Source organism: Labrus bergylta, chromosome 19 (genome assembly GCF_963930695.1).
Source record: "Labrus bergylta chromosome 19, fLabBer1.1, whole genome shotgun sequence".
Taxonomy (NCBI): domain Eukaryota; kingdom Metazoa; phylum Chordata; class Actinopteri; order Labriformes; family Labridae; genus Labrus; species Labrus bergylta.
Window position 1 is genome coordinate 20072168 of NC_089213.1, and position 17783 is coordinate 20089950.

The 17783-nt window shown below is 42.3% G+C and overlaps 1 protein-coding gene across 46 annotated transcripts in view; it reads left to right on the top strand.

The window, feature by feature from the left end:
- The window catches only part of clasp2 (cytoplasmic linker associated protein 2), a 55303-nt gene extending 38424 nt beyond the window's left edge, over positions 1 to 16879 (top strand). For 18 of the 46 annotated variants that reach the window (XM_065948410.1, XM_065948416.1, XM_065948412.1 and 15 more), the window contains 22 exons: positions 254 to 280; positions 1694 to 1867; positions 2054 to 2098; positions 3464 to 3571; positions 3851 to 3913; positions 4494 to 4600; positions 4767 to 4790; positions 4985 to 5140; positions 5975 to 6066; positions 6153 to 6216; positions 7763 to 7926; positions 8594 to 8672; positions 10381 to 10524; positions 10614 to 10757; positions 11021 to 11127; positions 11765 to 11906; positions 12837 to 13026; positions 13116 to 13309; positions 13395 to 13523; positions 13978 to 14184; positions 14402 to 14518; positions 15344 to 16879. In XM_065948410.1, coding sequence (XP_065804482.1) covers positions 254 to 280; positions 1694 to 1867; positions 2054 to 2098; positions 3464 to 3571; positions 3851 to 3913; positions 4494 to 4600; positions 4767 to 4790; positions 4985 to 5140; positions 5975 to 6066; positions 6153 to 6216; positions 7763 to 7926; positions 8594 to 8672; positions 10381 to 10524; positions 10614 to 10757; positions 11021 to 11127; positions 11765 to 11906; positions 12837 to 13026; positions 13116 to 13309; positions 13395 to 13523; positions 13978 to 14184; positions 14402 to 14518; positions 15344 to 15421 — 2555 coding nt within the window. In that variant the 3' untranslated portion in view covers positions 15422 to 16879. Of the gene's footprint in view, positions 1 to 253; positions 281 to 1693; positions 1868 to 2053; positions 2099 to 3463; positions 3572 to 3850; positions 3914 to 4493; positions 4601 to 4766; positions 4791 to 4984; positions 5141 to 5974; positions 6067 to 6152; positions 6217 to 6918; positions 6979 to 7268; positions 7272 to 7762; positions 7927 to 8593; positions 8673 to 10380; positions 10525 to 10613; positions 10758 to 11020; positions 11128 to 11764; positions 11907 to 12836; positions 13027 to 13115; positions 13310 to 13394; positions 13524 to 13977; positions 14185 to 14401; positions 14519 to 15343 lie in introns of all 46 variants that reach the window. The other 28 variants (XM_065948415.1, XM_065948422.1, XM_065948426.1 and 25 more) reach the window with 16 other exon arrangements.
- The last annotated feature ends 904 nt before the right edge of the window (positions 16880 to 17783 follow it).

Genomic DNA, 17783 nt, shown 5'->3' on the forward strand with positions numbered 1-17783 from the left:
ACCGTATTTTCAGTTTTCCTGTTTAATAAACTGGTTTGTGTTATCAAAGTGCTTCAGTGTTTCCTTCATACTTGATATTGAACACCAGGATGTGCTGCCATCAAGCTCTGTGTTCTGACCCCCATGGCCTTTTTTTATTAAGTTTTTTTATTTCTGGCTAACACCCATAATTCTTCTGGTTGAATCTGCTGTTCCTTACCCCTCGCCTCTGCTTCCCCCCCTTCCTTCCAAACCAATGGGCCTAATGGCTCAGGATCTCAGTCTGCTACCCCAGTCGGTGGTAAGATTACAACGCTACTTCTTTTTTACCCGCTCTCTGTATCTTTACTGCCTTTTCCTCTGTTGCTGTGACTCCCCGATCCTTCACGTGCACCTAGAAAGGTCACTCAAGGCTCCTCCCACTCTGGCCGAGGCATGCTGAGATGTGTAATCACTAGACTGTTGACATGGCTGTTCTGTGATCATGCTCGACACACTGCTTTGGGAGTCCTGTGTTTTTGCACTCTGGTGTGTGTCAGAATTGAGCATAAAGAGAGAGAATATGATTTATTTTTCTACTACTAGTAAAAAAAATAATAATGCAATAACAATATGTAGTTTGTTCGGTGCAATGAAACCTTTACACAGTCAACTATCTTTAAATAGTTTGTAGACTTAAACGCATTACCTTTCTATATATGTAAGGACAACGAATGGAGAGAGAGGAAGGGTGCTTGTTTTATAATTGACTAGAGATAAAAACATAGGGTTAGGTAGTTCCAAGTTTTCTTTCCGAAATAGAACATTCATCAAATATTAGCCACATTAATAATGCTTATTTGAATTGGTGTTGAGGTTGCCTCAAATATCAGAACAGTCCCTGATGGTCTTTTCTTCCTGTCATTTAGTTGTATTAAGTTTTAGAACAGACCTCAAAACAGACTTTCCCTGTGCTTAGTTTGTGTATGCTGCTTTAGTTGAGTGTTTGTTTGTCAATAAGAGAGGACGAGAGGAGCGAGTGAGAGTGTATGGTTGGCTTTAAGTGTGTAGCCCTGTAGTTCGTTCCCCCCTTATAGTCTGTTTGCCATACTTCATGTTAAGCACTACAGAGCAGCAGCTTCTCCACTGTTTGTCTTCAGATTGATAGGAACATGAGTCACTGTAGAACGTGACACCTCGTGGAGACAGGATGTCATTGGGTGGAAACTGATTTGTTTAACATTAGTGGTAAAATTGGAAAAATTTCCCTTTTGTGCATTTTATTCTTTTTTTTTAAATTTGTAACTGAATTTATTTTTCAATATGTTTTACGGAAATATTTTGCACAAGTATGCGTTGAAAATTTAAATCAAATGATGAGTTTAGATGCGTGGTTTCAACTCTGCAAGTCAAAAACATACTCCTCATCATCAAACACTGGAAAGTTTGTCTTTTGTCATTCATGTGTAGTGAATGTTAGAGCATTTATCAAAAACTGTTTGGAAAGTAGTGCCACGAAGAGAAGGACAGTAACACCTGCCTTTGTTCTATGTATGTCTACAACACTAGTCATCATCTCTTCCTCACATCCAAGTGAGATTTGTTCATACTGTAGTTCTTACTATTTAAAGCCACTTGTTGTCTGAGAGACAGACAACAAGTCTGAGAAATGATCTGACTTTACTCTCTCTCTCTCTCTCTCTGTCTCTCTCTCTCTCTCTCTCTCTTTCTAAAGCTGGAAGTCGGAGTGGCTCTCCCGGTCGTGTGCTGACAAGTACGGCCCTGAGCACCCTGAGCTCGGGGGCTCATCGGGTGCTGGCAGGGGCCGGTAGTGACGGACACAGACGCAGCCGCATCCCCCGCAGCCAGGGATGCTCCAGAGACTCTTCACCTACCCGCCTGTCTGTTGGTGAGCAAATTATTTTTTAGTTTTTTTAATACATGTTGCGTTAATAAGTTTGTGTCTATCTACTCAAAAGTTGTCTCTGTTTGTGTAATCACACACTTGTTTGTTCGACTTTATCTCAACTTTTTCCCCCTCCTTTCTCCTTCTTTCTCTCCTACTCTTCCTGCCTCTCATGCTTCTGTCCTCAAGCTCCCTCCAGCATTAGCTCTATCTACAACGGAGCAAGCAGAGGAGGTAAGGCTCTGACCTCGACCGGACCATCCTGCAACTTACCTCTCTCTTTCAAACTGTCTCTTCTCATGCTGATTGTAAAATCACCACTCCTCCTATTACTAGAAATGTCACAATCTCTCCTTCCTCTCCCAACCCCTGAATCGTGCTGTACCTCATGGCCTCCACCCGTTTGAGCCCACCTCTCTAACCTCTCTCTGACTTAATGGCTGTGATGTTTTGGTTATGGGTGCCATTGATTCTAATGCATAATAAACACACCTCCTCCCTCTTTGTACTAACGTGTTGTTAGTGGCTGGTGAATGCAACTCCTAGCAGGATCAGCAAAGCTTCATCAGGACTGTGTTAGGCTGTGATTAACCCTGATTGGCTGGGTGTAGTTGCTGAAGCTGATGAACAGAGCAATGAACAGTAAAGTTGATTGCCGTGCTGCTGGATATATAATCGCAGAACCTCCCCTCCCCCACCCCTCAAATTCATCTCAAATCACTTCCTGTTCTTTTCTTTCTTTCTGTGTGTGAGTATGAGGATGATCAGATGGGCTTGACTGATTATGAGACTGTTTAAATCTGAGGCCAGCAGTCCTGTGCTTCTTTAGGGTGCATCTCATCTCAACTGAAACATGCAGTCCTTGAACAGAAAATATAGCCGACTATTTTGACACCAACATTTGTTTTTTAAGCAATATGCCCAATATGCAGTACGGTTCTTTTTCTTTTTTTTGATAGCCTACGCCTCCTACAGACTGTTCAATTTTTGTTAATTTATGTGTGATGGGGTACCTTGTAAAACTCTTAACTTCTTAAAGACATTCCTGTGTCTATTTGGGGACTCTTATTGGATTTTTTGTATTTGCATACATTTTAACTCCAGTTCCCTGCTTATTGATACATTTTAGAACAAGTCAATTTAACTTAAAGAAGATTTTATTGTTAACCAAATGTCTGTAGGTACTAAGGGTTTGGTTTTAAGGGCAAAGATGAATAAAGATTTTAACTTTATCCCTTGATAAATAAACTTGCAGTCTAACAATTAGTTAAAAATATAATAATAATAATAAAAATAATAATAATTGTTTGCCGGACCTTTATTCTCAGTCTGAGTTGACTTTAACATATTGAGATGCTCCTTCAGGGCCAGTCGACCTGAGCTCACATTCTACTCTGCTGTCTGTCAGTTTGTCACTTTTGCTCGTTTCTTCTTATTTATGTCTTTACTCTTGTACCTCCCCCTCCTCTCTTCTTTGTCACTGCTCATGTTTGTCCTTCTTCTCTGTCTTTGTGCCCTTATTACCACTTTTCTTCCCTTATCTCCTCTTCCCCCCCCCTCCCCCCCTCCCCTGAACCCCTCGGCCCTGGGTGGCGTTAGCTCGGGGCAGTCGTATCCCTCGGCCCAGTATGAGTCAGGGCTGCAGCAGAGAGGCCAGCAGGGAGAGCAGCCGGGACACCAGCCCCGTACGCTCCTTCACGCCCCTGGGTGAGTAGCAGTAGTGGAAAGTTAAGCAGGAGGGATCAAAAGTAAGACCTCAAAGAAAGATTTCTATTTTAACATAAGGTTAACTCAAACTAAAGAACATCTCAACTCTTTAAAAGCTGAGGGTGATAAGAAGAAGGAAAAACTCACTTGCATTCTTTTCAGTCTTTCTTTCTATCTTAAAACCTTTTCGACTAGCTTAAGTGGTTGTGTGTGTTTGTCATGTGCGCGGGTGTGTGTGGGCGTTAAACTCTGTATATGTGTTTTTAATCTTGGTTGCAGCGACACGAAGCTACTCTCGCTCCACTGGAGCTCTCCACGCACCTGATACCTTTGGGGCTGCAGGTGAAGGCTGAGTACATCAATGTTCTCTGTTCACCCACCCACTGCCTTATTTTTTATTTTTTTTTGCTTTATATTTCCTTTTTGGTTCTCTTTAGTGCCAAGCATCTCCTCCTGTTTAATTTGTCGTTTCTTTATATGTCCATCAGTCTCCATGTTTTGTTTCTCCCATTGAGCTCCAGGATCCTCCCGTGGAATTGCATGTTTCCGCCCATTCAGTTGCCAGTTGACGACCATTTTGACATTTTCACCCCATTTATTTTCTTTATATAGCTCCGCCTCTTCTCTGCAGGGACACCGACATGTTTCCTGTGTTTTCTGTCAATCTTTCTTTGTCCCCCAGTGACGCCTGCAATGTCATTTAACAAGCCATCGCATCAACTTACAGTGTTGACTCATTGGAAATGTTGTGTGAATGGTTGGATTGAGTAAATGTCAGAGGGAATGGATGGTGGATCATCAGAGAACAAGTGAGAGACTGATCTATGAGTGAGAGGAGCAAGTTCTGCAATGGTTTGGTGTAAAATCTTGAACTTCTCTTTCTGAACTCTGTCCTTCTTTCCGTCTTTCTCATGCTTCACAGGATCAGGTTATGGCATCAGTCAGTCCAGTCGTCTTTCTTCCTCGGTCAGCGCCATGAGGGTCCTCAACACAGGCTCAGACGTAGAGGAGGCTCTGGCAGACGCATTGGTATAAAAACATACACACTATACAAACCACACATAAAAATACACACTTTACAAGTTTGAACATTCCAGTTAGCTGTCACCATTTGAAGCTCACACCACCTGAACTGTGCGTGTGTCTGTGTGCTTGTAAACTAACCCCTGGTTCTACCTCTGTTTAATGCTGTCAGCTGTTGGGAGACATGCGGTCAAAGGTCAGCTTCTTCTCCTGCACTCTTACTTGTGTGTTGCGTGTGTGCATGTTTATTAGCTGTTTTTGCGTTTCATCATGCTAGGTGTGTGAGTGCATGATTTTTTTTATTTTTTTTTTACCCGTGCCGTCTTTTAGTTTAATGTCACTTACATTTTAATTTCATGTCCTTTCTCTATTTCTGTCCTTTTCCCGCAGAAGAAGCCAGCCCGGAGGCGGTATGAAAACTACAACATGTACTCAGATGATGATGCTAACAGCGATGCATCCAGCGCCTGTTCAGAGAGATCCTACAGCTCCAGGAACGGGGGAGCCATCCCCACCTACATGAGACAGACGGAAGATGTAGCCGAGGTCAGCGTCAACAACAGCACAGCGAAAAAGGAAACTTTAATAATCCAGATAGTTGATAGGAAAAGCTTAAGTATCAAAAAAACACCAGACAGCAGTCCACACTTTGTTTAACTATTTAAAATAATAATCTAAAATATCATGTCCAGGCAGCTTTCTCCTGCTCATCAGTATGCGCAGTCATGCATAAAATGCTCAACTTACATTTTACACATTATACATAGAAGTTCTGTTGTCATTCACGTTGAAATTAGTGACAGACAGATGTTCATCTCAGGTTCTTGTGCCCTCTTTAAACTTAAAAGCCAGTCATTGTGCTTTGGCTTTTTACATTAACCCAAACAATGCAAGGAAAAACGCTTCCCAAATGTGTTCTTTTAGAATGCATTCTGGTTTGAAGGCTGTAGTATATAACAGAAATCTCTCTTGTCTACTCTGATGTATGAAAGCCACTGCCAGGGATGCTGCTTTCCAAACAATAACGATGCAAGATGCTCCAGGACCCTGTGTTTTGGGTTGCTGTTATTTAGCTGTTAGCATCATATCTTTTTTGTCAATGCTGCTCAAAAAAAGCCTTGTCTTGCCTGATTCCTCCATTTACACAGCACTTGATTAGACTTGATTAGGAGAAATACGAAACAGGATGGTGACGTAGAATAAAAGCGCACAGTTTCTGCTTTGAGCAGAAAGGACCTTCATAGAAGAGCTTTTGTTGAATCAATCTGACATTGCCATGTCAACTGTGAGTCAGGCTCTGTATTTATTTTATTCAGGACTTCCCTCTGCCATTATGGAAGTCTTTAACAGGCCTGTGTTGGTTTTTGTACTTCTTGTCAGGTTCTGAACCGATGTGCCAGTGCAAACTGGTCAGAGAGGAAGGAGGGGCTGCTGGGACTACAGGCACTGCTCAAGAACCAGCGCACCCTCAGGTCAGCCACAGACCAGGCAAATGTGTTTTGTAAAGTATCAAAGGATTATTGATTTTGATCTAACCAGGTATCATTTCCGTATACAGTCGAGTGGAGCTGAAGAGACTATGTGAAATCTTCACCAGGATGTTTGCAGATCCTCACAGTAAGGTATGGTTGCATGCAGATCAAGAATTCACACAACGAGCCACAGCACTCATTTACAAAAATCATTTCACATGGATTCATTTTTCATTCACATCAATTTTACTTTAGTTTCACTTAATTTTTTTTATCTCACCTCCTGCACTGTACCGGATTCTGCCAGAACAAAGACAAGCATTTATTTCTTGCCACACACAGATGGATGTTAAAGTTACGGTTAGAGACTAAGATAAACGGGTCAAAAAGTTTCTCAGATGTACAAACATGGATAAACACACATAAATCTAGGCATGCAGTGTGTGCGACGGACTGTTTTCTAACGGCATGCCATGCCTGAGGTTGCGTGTGAACTCACTCTCGTCCGCCGTCTTGCTGGATTGCTTTGTAAATGTTCAGCAGCCGATACGCCGGCTGTTCTCAATGCATTCACTGCCACACCCTCTCTTTCCCCTCCCTCTCTTCGCTGCAGTTTAGAGCGACGACACTGACCGCACACACACACACACACACACACACTTGAATATTCACGCATACTGCGGCTGCCAGCTCTTCTCTCTGATTAACCTGCTGAGTTTCTCTCTCTCTAACTCTGCCACTTTTCTTACGGCGGTTTTTTGAGTGCCTCACACATAACGTAAGGTGTGTGAGCCCCCCCCTCTCCCTGCCCCCCCTCGTTTTTGACGTGTTTGACGATTTGATGAATTTCAGCGAGACTCCGGCAGAGTGTACGGCACGGCAGAATCCGGTATAAGCTCAGCCTCCTTCAAGGTACCGCATCACGCCATGGACTCTTGTGTTCATCTGTTTCATTCACCCTCTTCTCTATCTCCCTTTTTTTTTTCCAAGTTACTCTCTCACTTCCTTTCTAGTGTGCAAAAAAAAAAAAAACATCACCTCACAAATCTTACGGTGTTGTTACTCTTAGCCAATGTGTCTCATTCCATGTAGCAAATGTTGGATTGAAAGTCATGATTATTCACATCAGCTGTTGTCTGTCAGGATGCTAACAGATGTGTTTCTCTCTCCCCCATGCTCCCCCACTCTGGAACTCTCTATAGAGAGTAAGTTTGACAAATGTGTGAAACTGTATTTAATGTGTTTGGATGAAGATCTGCTTCAATAATCTGATTGGATAACTAGTTACCAGAGCAAACAACATAACAATCACTCACTAACCTGCCTCAAACAATGCTGCCTTTAACTACACCGTCCTGCCAACACAGTGTGATTGGTTTTGTCACGTCATACTTCGGTTGTTTTTTAGTATTAATATTAATGTTTTTTTATTCATGGGGTATTTAAGCTTTAATTGGTGTGTGGGCATGATGGTGTGCTGTTACAATGAAGAGTTGATAACCACTAACTTCACTATGGGAACTTATGTCTTATGTTGGGTTTGACACGATACTTTAGGAGTTTGACCTTATCATGTAAACACAGTGTAAATGCTGGATCATGTATGTATGCATGTGTGTACTAATCACGTTAGTAGTTTAGTGACTGAGTCCATGTGTAACCCAAACTCTGTGTGTGTGCGTGTGTGTGTGTTCAGGTGTTCAGTATGTTCCTGGAGACACTGGTAGATTTTATCCTGGTCCATAAGGAGGATCTGCAGGACTGGTTGTTTGTCCTGCTCACACAGCTGCTGAAGAAAATGGGAGCCGACCTGCTGGGCTCCGTACAGGCCAAAGTTCAGAGAGCCCTGGATATCACACGGTGGGTTTCACACACACATATTTATACTGATTTAAGGGCCTTTTTTATGAGCTATGCGAATGTATATAAAAGTCAAACTCGAGCTAATGTACATGATTTCACTTTGTAAAATAGGAAATGTAGGCCTAGTTTAAAGTGGAACATAATCCATTGCTAAAACTTGTGTTGAAAAATAATGGAAGGACTTTTTCACTAAGTTGTATTTCTTGCCTGGTTTGAGTCATTGACTGTATCTCAAGATGGACAATGAGTATTATCCTCACATTGTACAAAAGTGAAGCCAAAAACAAATTTAGCTTGTGATGTGATTTGTCAGAAGAGTTGCACAATAGACCCTGCCACGGCTTTTTGACCACAAAACAAAACAAAGATTTAAACTACTGATAGAGATCCCTCAGGTCCGCACAGTTCATTACAGCAGTGTTCATTTCGTTAAGGACAACAAATGTTGGTCAGTGACCATTTTTATAGGTCAAATAATATACAAGACTGGGGCCTTCTCTGTCAGGTGTTTTACATATGCTTAAATGGTAGAAAATTTTTGTTATTCCTCTGATGTGCAAAATCTGAAGTTAGTTTAAGGTTTTTTAGACAACTGAAAGACTGAGATGTGTTGCTGCGTGAGTAGAAATTTTAATTTGGATTGGGGCCTCTTTTTTTTTGACAGAGAGTCTTTCCCCAATGACCTCCAGTTTACAATTCTGATGAGGTTCACTGTGGACCAGACGCAGACGCCCAACCTCAAGGTAAAGCACATTTTCATCTAATGTTTGTGTGACTGTGTGTCTGTGATTATACTATGTGTGTCTTTATAAGAAAGATAGCTTACTGTTTATGTCTGAGGGATGGAAGGTAATGAACGGGAAGATAATGCCTGAAATTCAGAGACTATGTAGCCATGGTAACTGCTGTTCTGATATGATCCCGTGCCTGCAAATGCTGGCCCTGCCTCCCAAAAAAAAGACCTGAATCATGGGCTGTGATTGGCTGGCAGTTGATGTTGCCACTCCACTGTCTTTTTTGCACTGCTGTGGGCACACTCCTCACGCTTTCTTTCTCCGATACCTCATCCATCATCTCCTTCTCTTCCCTCTCTGTCACTAACCTTGTTATAAGAGCAACTTTATAACCTCGCCCATCTCTTATTTCAAGCTTTCCTTATCCCTTAAATTATCCCCTCCCACACCTTTTCCCTTTCAATGTTTCACATTATTCTCCCAATTTTTTCCTGTTCAAAGATTTATTTTTTGAGTTTACATATGCTTAATTAACTTTCCAAGTTAGTCATCCATGATCAGATTTAAAAATTTAATATAAACTCCATCCTTGGACAGGAAAACCTTTTTATTGTTTTTTGATAAGCATGAATTTAACGCTAAGTTGGGTTATTTTGTTAGTTTTTAAGTCCTCTTCCAAACAAAACTTAAACGAAGACCATGACAACAATGAATGTAAATTATTATTTTGTAACAAGTACTTAACATATACTAGTATACAGTATGATGAGAAGTCAACTGTTGCATTGAGCTTCATAAACAACAGATTTATGTAGTAAGACTTCAGAGCTCTTTGCTGCCATCATGTGGCAGCGTTATGTATTACTCCTTTTTCAGAATAGATGATAATAGTCACAATCGCCCAAGCCTCCTTTCCAATCTTTTTACTCCTACTAGACTCTCTGCACCCTCCCTTCCTCCCCTTTCCTTTTTCTTTTCCATTCTTGTCTCCCCTTGCCCTCCCCTGTCCTCGTCTCCCTTTCTGTCTCCGTTGATTGACGCGGTGCTTCTCCTCTCTCTCTCTGAAGCCTGTACGGAGCTCGTGTTGCGGGCGAGGCAGGGGAGGGTCCGGGGTTAAATTGTTCCCCCCCAGAGCGCGGCGCCACGCTTGCTCTCTAGACGAGCAGGCCGCAGCCTGGAGCCAGTCCTCCCAGGTCAGTGCGCTCCGGGGGGAGCAATTATATGGCGCATATAAGTAGGTTTGGAGAAAGTTCTGGTCCTTAAGGAGCATTTTTTAAGAAAGGAAGAAGAGAGACGTTAGGAGGAGAATTAGAGCAGGAGTCAGTTGTTGTAGTGTTTTTGGAATCTGCAGTGAAGTTTGCATTTATTTGTTTCTGTTTTTTGTTGTTGTTGGAGTTGTTTTCCTTTTTTTTGTCTTTTGTCATCTATTCCCTTTTTGAATGATTTGTGTTTTGGAGGTCATAAGGCATTACCATTGATGCACTTTGATTTATGTCACTAATTCATCAGATTTGTTTTCATTTTCAGACCTGCAAGAGATTCACAGTCTGCTGTGAGTCTTCATGCTGACTGTGAACATGAGTGGTCTTTTTTTCACGTGTGTAATTTTGTGGATACTGTTTTTGTATTTTCACAGGTTAAAATTGGCCCACACAGTTTATTTTTTACTAATCAATCTTTACTCATGTTTTTGTTAATCTGTGTTTTTGTATCCCAGGTGAAGGTGGCCATTCTGAAGTACATCGAGACGCTGACGTTACAGATGGAAGCTCCAGACTTTGTGAACTCCAGTGAGACTCGGCTGGCCGTCTCACGTATCATCACGTGGACGACTGAACCCAAGAGCTCTGACGTCAGAAAGGTGCTGAAACACAAATCTGAAATGTCACGAAAACATGACTCTATTGTAACACTAAAATAGTTATTAACGAGGCATTCTGTGTGTCCCAGGCCGCACAGTCGGTGCTGATCTCTCTGTTTCAGCTCAACACTCCAGAGTTCACCATGCTGCTGGCAGCTCTGCCCAAAACCTTCCAGGATGGAGCCACCAAACTGCTTCAAAACCACCTGAAGAACACGGGAAATGTTGCACAGGTACACACACACACACACACACACACACACACACACACACACACACACACACACACACACACACACACACACACACACACACACACACACACACACACACACACACACACACACACACACACACACACACACACACACACACACACACACACACACACACACACACACACACACACAAACTCTGCTGGCGAGTATTTTAGACACTGTCAGTACACTGTGGTTTAAAAACTAACTTGTTTTGTTTTTTGTAATAACCTTCTCAGGCATCAATGGGAAGCCCTCTGACACGCCACACCCCTCGATCTCCTGCCAGCTGGTCCAGTCCAGTCACCTCCCCCACCAATACCTCCCAGAACACCCCCTCACCAAGGTAACACAAACGCTTAAAAATCCACGCTTAAAAAAGTCAGGGCCTAGCACCGCCCAATGGAGGACTACAGAGATGCAGACCATCTTAGGAATCATTGATCTTTCTTTACTGTTTCACGTTCATCTTCTTTGTTGGATTTATTGGCTGTCTACACAACTTCATTCTTCTATGATGTGGTGATGTGAATGGGTAGTGATGGCTGTTGAAACGCAAGTGAGCTCAGGGTTTACCGAACTGTACTGAACCAAACCAGACCGCTTGCTGGAAACGGGTTTAAGAGGATGTTGCATTCATACTAGCCCAATAGCAAGAGTTGGTATAAGTGTCATTTTACCCCTTTGTCTCTAGTTATTAATTTAAAAAATATAACAAAAAATTAATTTATAAAAAATATTGGCTTTGTCACAATCAAACTGTTTAATTTGTCTTTATGTATTTTCTAAATGTTGGTCTAATGTTGAATTTGTTACTGAAAGTAAATGAATTTCTTAACCTAATTTTTCCCGGTTAAATACATTTTAAATCAATCTTAAATGTTTTCAACTCGTCACATTGATCTACTTTCTCGTCATAGAGAAGTGAGTTCCTTTGGTTACACTATGTTAAACACATGTCACTCTGTTTGGTTTATGTGCAGTGCATTCGACTACGACACAGAGAACATGAACTCAGAGGACATCTACAGCTCATTGAAAGGTGTCACTGAGGCAATCCAGAACTTCAGTGTTCGCAGCCAAGAGGACATGAATGAACCCATTCAGCGGCGGGAGGGAGAGGAGGTCAGTAGAGCACACTTGACTGGTGGTGTTTGTGTTTGTCCTGTGATCATCAACAAGTTTGATTTAAAGTCAGAATCTGTCTACTCATGGTGGTGACACGATTTTGAAGAAGAAAAAAAAACGTTTCCACCTTGTGTGAAGGACAGCAGACAAAATACTCAAGCATCATTGTGTTGAAGAGTCCTCACCCTCTTCTACTTCGGACCTTTCGGTTCACTGTGTGTCAGTCCCACACTGGATGATTTTATCTCATCAAGAGAACATGATGTCAAAAAAAATGTAAAGAGCCCATATTCTGCCCTTTTTGGGGTTCATATATTTAATCTATGTTCCTACTTTTGTACGTTCACAATAGCTGAAGATCGAAAAAAGTGTCTGTTTTCATGTACTGCTCCTCCTTGCTCCCTCTACGCTCTGAGTCCGTCAGCTACACTCTGTTGAGCCCACACTGTTAGACCCCACGTGGGCCAAGTCTGCTCTGATTGGTCTGCCGATCCGCTCTGTCGTTATTGGTCAGTTGCTCAGCATGCTTCTCTGAAATTTCAACATGAGCTGCTGGGCTTGCCACAACGAGCCAATGGGCTTAGATCAGTGATCTCACACTGTCAATGACGTCAGACTGACACATTTCTATGGAGGGGGGCTTGAACCGAGCGTTACATGCAGCTAATGCTACAGCTAACAGGAGGACGTAGGAGAAGCCGCGTTTCTGCGGACTTTGAATTTTTGCACATAGATGTGCCTAAACATGCACAGGACACTTGGAAAACACACTAAAGAGCATATAAAACCAGAAAAAGCAGAATATGGGACCTTTCAGTCAAGTGTTTGTTTACTTTGTTTAGGCCGACATCTGAACCTTTGTGACAGCATGCACACCTTGCACTCACCTGAGTCCTGAGTTAATATAATAGTATTTTATTATTGCAGGGAGACTTTGACAGCAGAGTGTCAGACTTCGTGGACGGAGGCCGAATGGCCCTGGACAACAAGACGTCCCTCCTCAACACCCCCTTGCTCTCCTCCAGCCCCCGAGGAGCCCGTGAGCACTTCTCTGATTCTCCCTTCAAACACAGTCGCAAAGACAGCAGCATGGACGACTCTGAGCAACTCACAGACGGTACAAAAACAGAAGAAAAAAATGTGCAAAACAAACACTAAATCCTTCTCTTTTAATTATAGCTTTATTCTTTCTATCAATCTCAACAGATAGCAGCCTGGACCAATCAGAGCTGGTGGCAGAGCTGCTCAAGGAGTTGTCCAATCACAACGAGCGCATTGAGGAGAGGAAGGCGGCGCTGTGCGAACTGCTCAAGCTGATTCGCGAAAACACCCTGCAGGTGTGGGACGAACATTTCAAGACCATCCTGCTGCTCCTGCTTGAGACGATGGGGGACAGAGAGGTAGGCACACACTTTGAATTACTGTGATAAATAACACAAAGATAAATATTTCCTTTTGAACTTGAATGTTTTGTATTTCTCCAAGCATTTGATACGAACGCTGGCTCTGCGGGTGCTGAGGGAGATTCTCAGCAAACAGCCCTGGAGGTTCAAAAACTATGCAGAGCTCACCATCATGAAGTCCCTGGAGGCTCACAAAGACCCTCATAAAGAGGTACTCAAACACACCAGTTAGTTTTGAAAATGTAATTTATTAGCAAAAAAACACTCGTGTAAGTTCTGCTGCCATTGATAACTTCTGTTTTCTAGAAGTAAAGGGTAACTGATGAACTGTCCTTTTTTCTTATGAGCATGAAAAATAACCAGAGTCGATCACTAGATTCTCCTAAACATGGCAGACACATCACATGTGGAGGGGCTGCTAATGTCAGCTTATGTGATTTGTAGGCACTCTGCCTGTTTTACGGTTATTATTTCACGTTGTTCTTCATTACTGTAGTTTTAACCTTTGCCAAATTATTTACAGGGGTTTCCCCTTATCAAACCAGATAAAACACTGAATAAAGCATATGGTTTTGAAACATCTTTGAATTCACTGAGTGTGATGTAAACCTAACTTGTTGTTTTACGTTGACAAAACAAATACCGTTCAATGTGTGTTTCTGCAGGTTGTAAGAGCAGCAGAAGAGACGGCAGCCATGTTGGCGTTGTCCATCAGTCCTGACCAGTGTATCAAGGTGTTGTGTCCCATCATCCAGTCTGCTGACTACCCCACCAACCTGGCCGCCATAAAGATGCAGACCAAAGTGGTGGAGAGGGTTCCCCGGGAAGGCCTCGTCAGCCTGTTGCCTGAGATAGTGCCAGGACTCATACAGGTACCTCCCACATAGTCTTCATATATTCAATTCAAATGAATTAGTTTGGGTTCTGGAGATCAAAATCTAGCATTGTGAGAAGTATGATGATAGGAGTTTATTCTGTTGTATCCTTTACAGAAGCATTTTAGTGTTTGAGTCATGTAACTGACCCCACGTTCCTAAATGAAAACGTGAGTCCTTCAGGTTCCTAACATCATCTTTTCTGGTCTGACAGGGTTACGATAACTCTGAGAGCAGTGTGAGGAAAGCCTGTGTGTTCTGCTTGGTGGCCATTTACGCAGTGATAGGGGAGGACCTCAAACCCCACCTCAACCAGCTCTCCAGCAGCAAGGTAACCACAGCTTTAAGCAAAGACGATCATCTGTCATTTCAGAGCCGGAAAATAATCAAATCAAACATCCAACCAACCACAAACTACAAAGCACATTAGTGTCTTACATTGAAATATCAGGGTTCAGCCAACACCAAAAGCTTCCTCCGATGGCACATTTTAAGCCTCTGTACCATGCCCAAGCACACTTCAACCCTAAAGTCCAGTTCTTTTCACTAGTGTGAGGGCTCCGATCCGTGCTCAAGCACGGTGCACTTCCTTGGCCCTGGCACACTTCGAAGTTCATGCACGAGCACGTGGGTACAAAACGTGGACAGCGTCCAAACATGGAGAAATCCAGGAGTTTTATGGCTGTATCTGACTAAAATGACTCAAAATAAGCCACAAAGTCAGTAAAGTAGCGGCCATGTTCTCTGTGCTGTTCTCAGATGTACAGACAGCACATCTTTTTTTTGTTCTTTTTTTTTTCTCCAGTCCGCCTGTCCTGTAAACTAAGCACGCTTCATAATTAGCCTACGTAAAGACATACATGTGTTGTATTAGGTAACCGTGCTTGGGCCCGGTTAGTCCTGGAGCAGTGTGAGTGCAGGTCAGCGGGGGAATGGGGAGGGGGGGCAATCGGGCTTGAGCACGGTACGGGACAACTTTGCTAGTGTGAGTGCGCCCTGAGATTCAACAACTTGCATGATAATACCAGAGGAAACATGTTTTAAAACAATCCATTTTCCTCAGTATTCACCTTGTTTGACGTCTTTCCAACTCCAAGAGACATGGCTTCATCTATTCTAACATGTTTATCCTCTGTCTGTGTGTGTGTGTCCACAGCTGAAGCTGTTGAATCTGTACATCAAGCGCGCCCAGTCCGGCTCCAGCGGCAGTGAACCTCCGTCTGAGGGCTTATAGGAGACAACAGCGCCCTCCTACAGGGCAACTGCAGAACTACAACGTTGCCCTACAAACCCTAAACGTCTTCATGAGCTCACACCAACAACAGGCCGAGAAAAAAAAAAACACACATCCTAACACAGACTGCTTACATCATCATGTAAACACACACACACACACACACACACACACACACACACACACACACACACACACACACTAACAGTCCTTGTACATTTCCTGTATGGTGCAGAAGAGAGGAGTGTTGTAGTTTTCTCCCTGACCATCACTGAGGATCCACCCTGAACGAACCGAACCCTTCCATCTGCATTAAACAAGAACAGATAACACACATCCAGTCACGCAGGTTTGTCACTAATCACTCATGGATGCAAATGTCCGTCCTTCTCCACTAGTTCTCAAACTACACAGTATCCTCTCGGAGTGCTATTGATGTCAACAGAAAGTGATGAAACTGCATGGATCTCATATTTCTATTTGGGGGGGGGAGGGGGGGGGGTGGCTGAGTTTCATCGGGCAAGGCTGAGACGAACAAACGGTGCCGCCTTTGTGTCTTTCTTGAACAACCAGTAACTGGGGCCAGGTAGACAGGAATGTAAATGTACATTGTGTCATAGTTTGGATTAATTTTACGCCATGAGTTTTTACTGCAGGAAGTTTTAATGTCTGGAGTTTCCACTCTCGCGCTCTCCCACACACACACACACACACACACAAACTTTCTCTCTCTCAAAAAGGTGCTGAAGAGCATAATAGGTACGACCGCGATACACCGTGCAGCACTAACACACACAGTCACAGTGGGTCACGCCTGCTCGTAATAAAGGCAGAACATCGTTAGATTCCAGAGTATAGGAGACGTTGTGTGCTTGGCTATGCATGAGATAACATTTTAACAATAATTTTTTTATTGGGGACATTCAGAATCAGTGTGCCTGGGGGTTTTAAATTAATATGAAGTCCACCCATTTCAGAAAACCCGTGGTGTCGTTCAATTTCTCCCAGCTCATCTGGGGTCAGTCCACCTCTGGGCAACATGGGTAGAAAGACGAGTGCGTGCTGCTTACTACATGAAGTATGACAGGACATGGCTTATTATCACATAGTGGATATGTATCTATATATGATATTCAAATGGATAACAGTGTCATTAGAAGAGTCCCCCCCCCTGAGGTGCATCTGTGCCCACCCTTGTTTTTATTTTCTCTTTCTCTCTTTTGCGAGTGCCGTAGTCTCTCTCACACTTAATGTTTTCTCTCTGCTGAGAAACTTGTAGAAATGTTTTATTTCCAGCTCTGAAAAACAAGTCATGTCACCATTTTCTCCTCTCCTCTTCATTGTGTCTTTCTTTCCCTCCTCTTGTTGTAACATTCTAGTTTCCACTGTTGTGTTTCCTCCGTGCTTTAACAAAGCTGTGCTTACATTAAAATAAAGAACTTGTACAGATCATGACAAGACCGACTTCTTTTGGTTTTTGCATAGGAGATTCTGAAGTCTTAATATTAAACATGTTTGTAGGAAAGTGCTTCAATGGTACATCTTGTAAAGATCTTCTATGTCCACCTGTATCTTCAATGACCAGGTCCACAGTAAATGTAAGATAATGCTGAGATAATTTCAAGAGGATAAAAAAAAAGAAAAAATGGTTTTAAAGATAATCTTTATTTCTTAAGATTCTTTTTCCCCTTTGGGTGTCAAAATATTTATTTGTTATTCATTAATGAATCTTTATTTGTATAGGGAGAAACATGAAGCAGGTTAAAAGTTGGCACAGACTAAATCATTTGTAGCTTAAGCTCATTTTAAATGCCATTCTCTCTCTCGAATTTTACTGATCGAGAAATTGTTTTCCAGTAAACTGTTGAAACTAATGTTTACAACTCTTGTTTTTAATCATTTTACTATTGTCATGATTGATTTATTGAATTTATTGATTTAATTCTGTTAACATTTCTATCTCAAAATAAAAAATTAAAAAAAACAACAGTAAATCATTACAGACTTACAAACGTGATATTTTAACAGCTAAGATAAATAAGTTGGTAGAGCAGATCAGATGTGGCATAAAAAAATAAACCTGCAGGTTAACTGTTGGAGGAAACTGCAAGGCAAGAATTTCATGAGGTGGTCTAATCTGGGCCTGGGGAGTAAAACCTAAGATTGTTTAACAAAGACATTTGAGAAACTAGTTTTGAGTTTCTTTTATGTATATGCTGGGAGTGGGCTGTATTTCTCTCTCTCTCAAATTACCGTATTTTCCGCACTATAAGGCGCACTTAAAAGCCTTTAATTTTCTCAAAAAACGACGGTGCGCCTTATAATCCGGAGCGCCTTATATATGGATCAATTGGTTAATTGG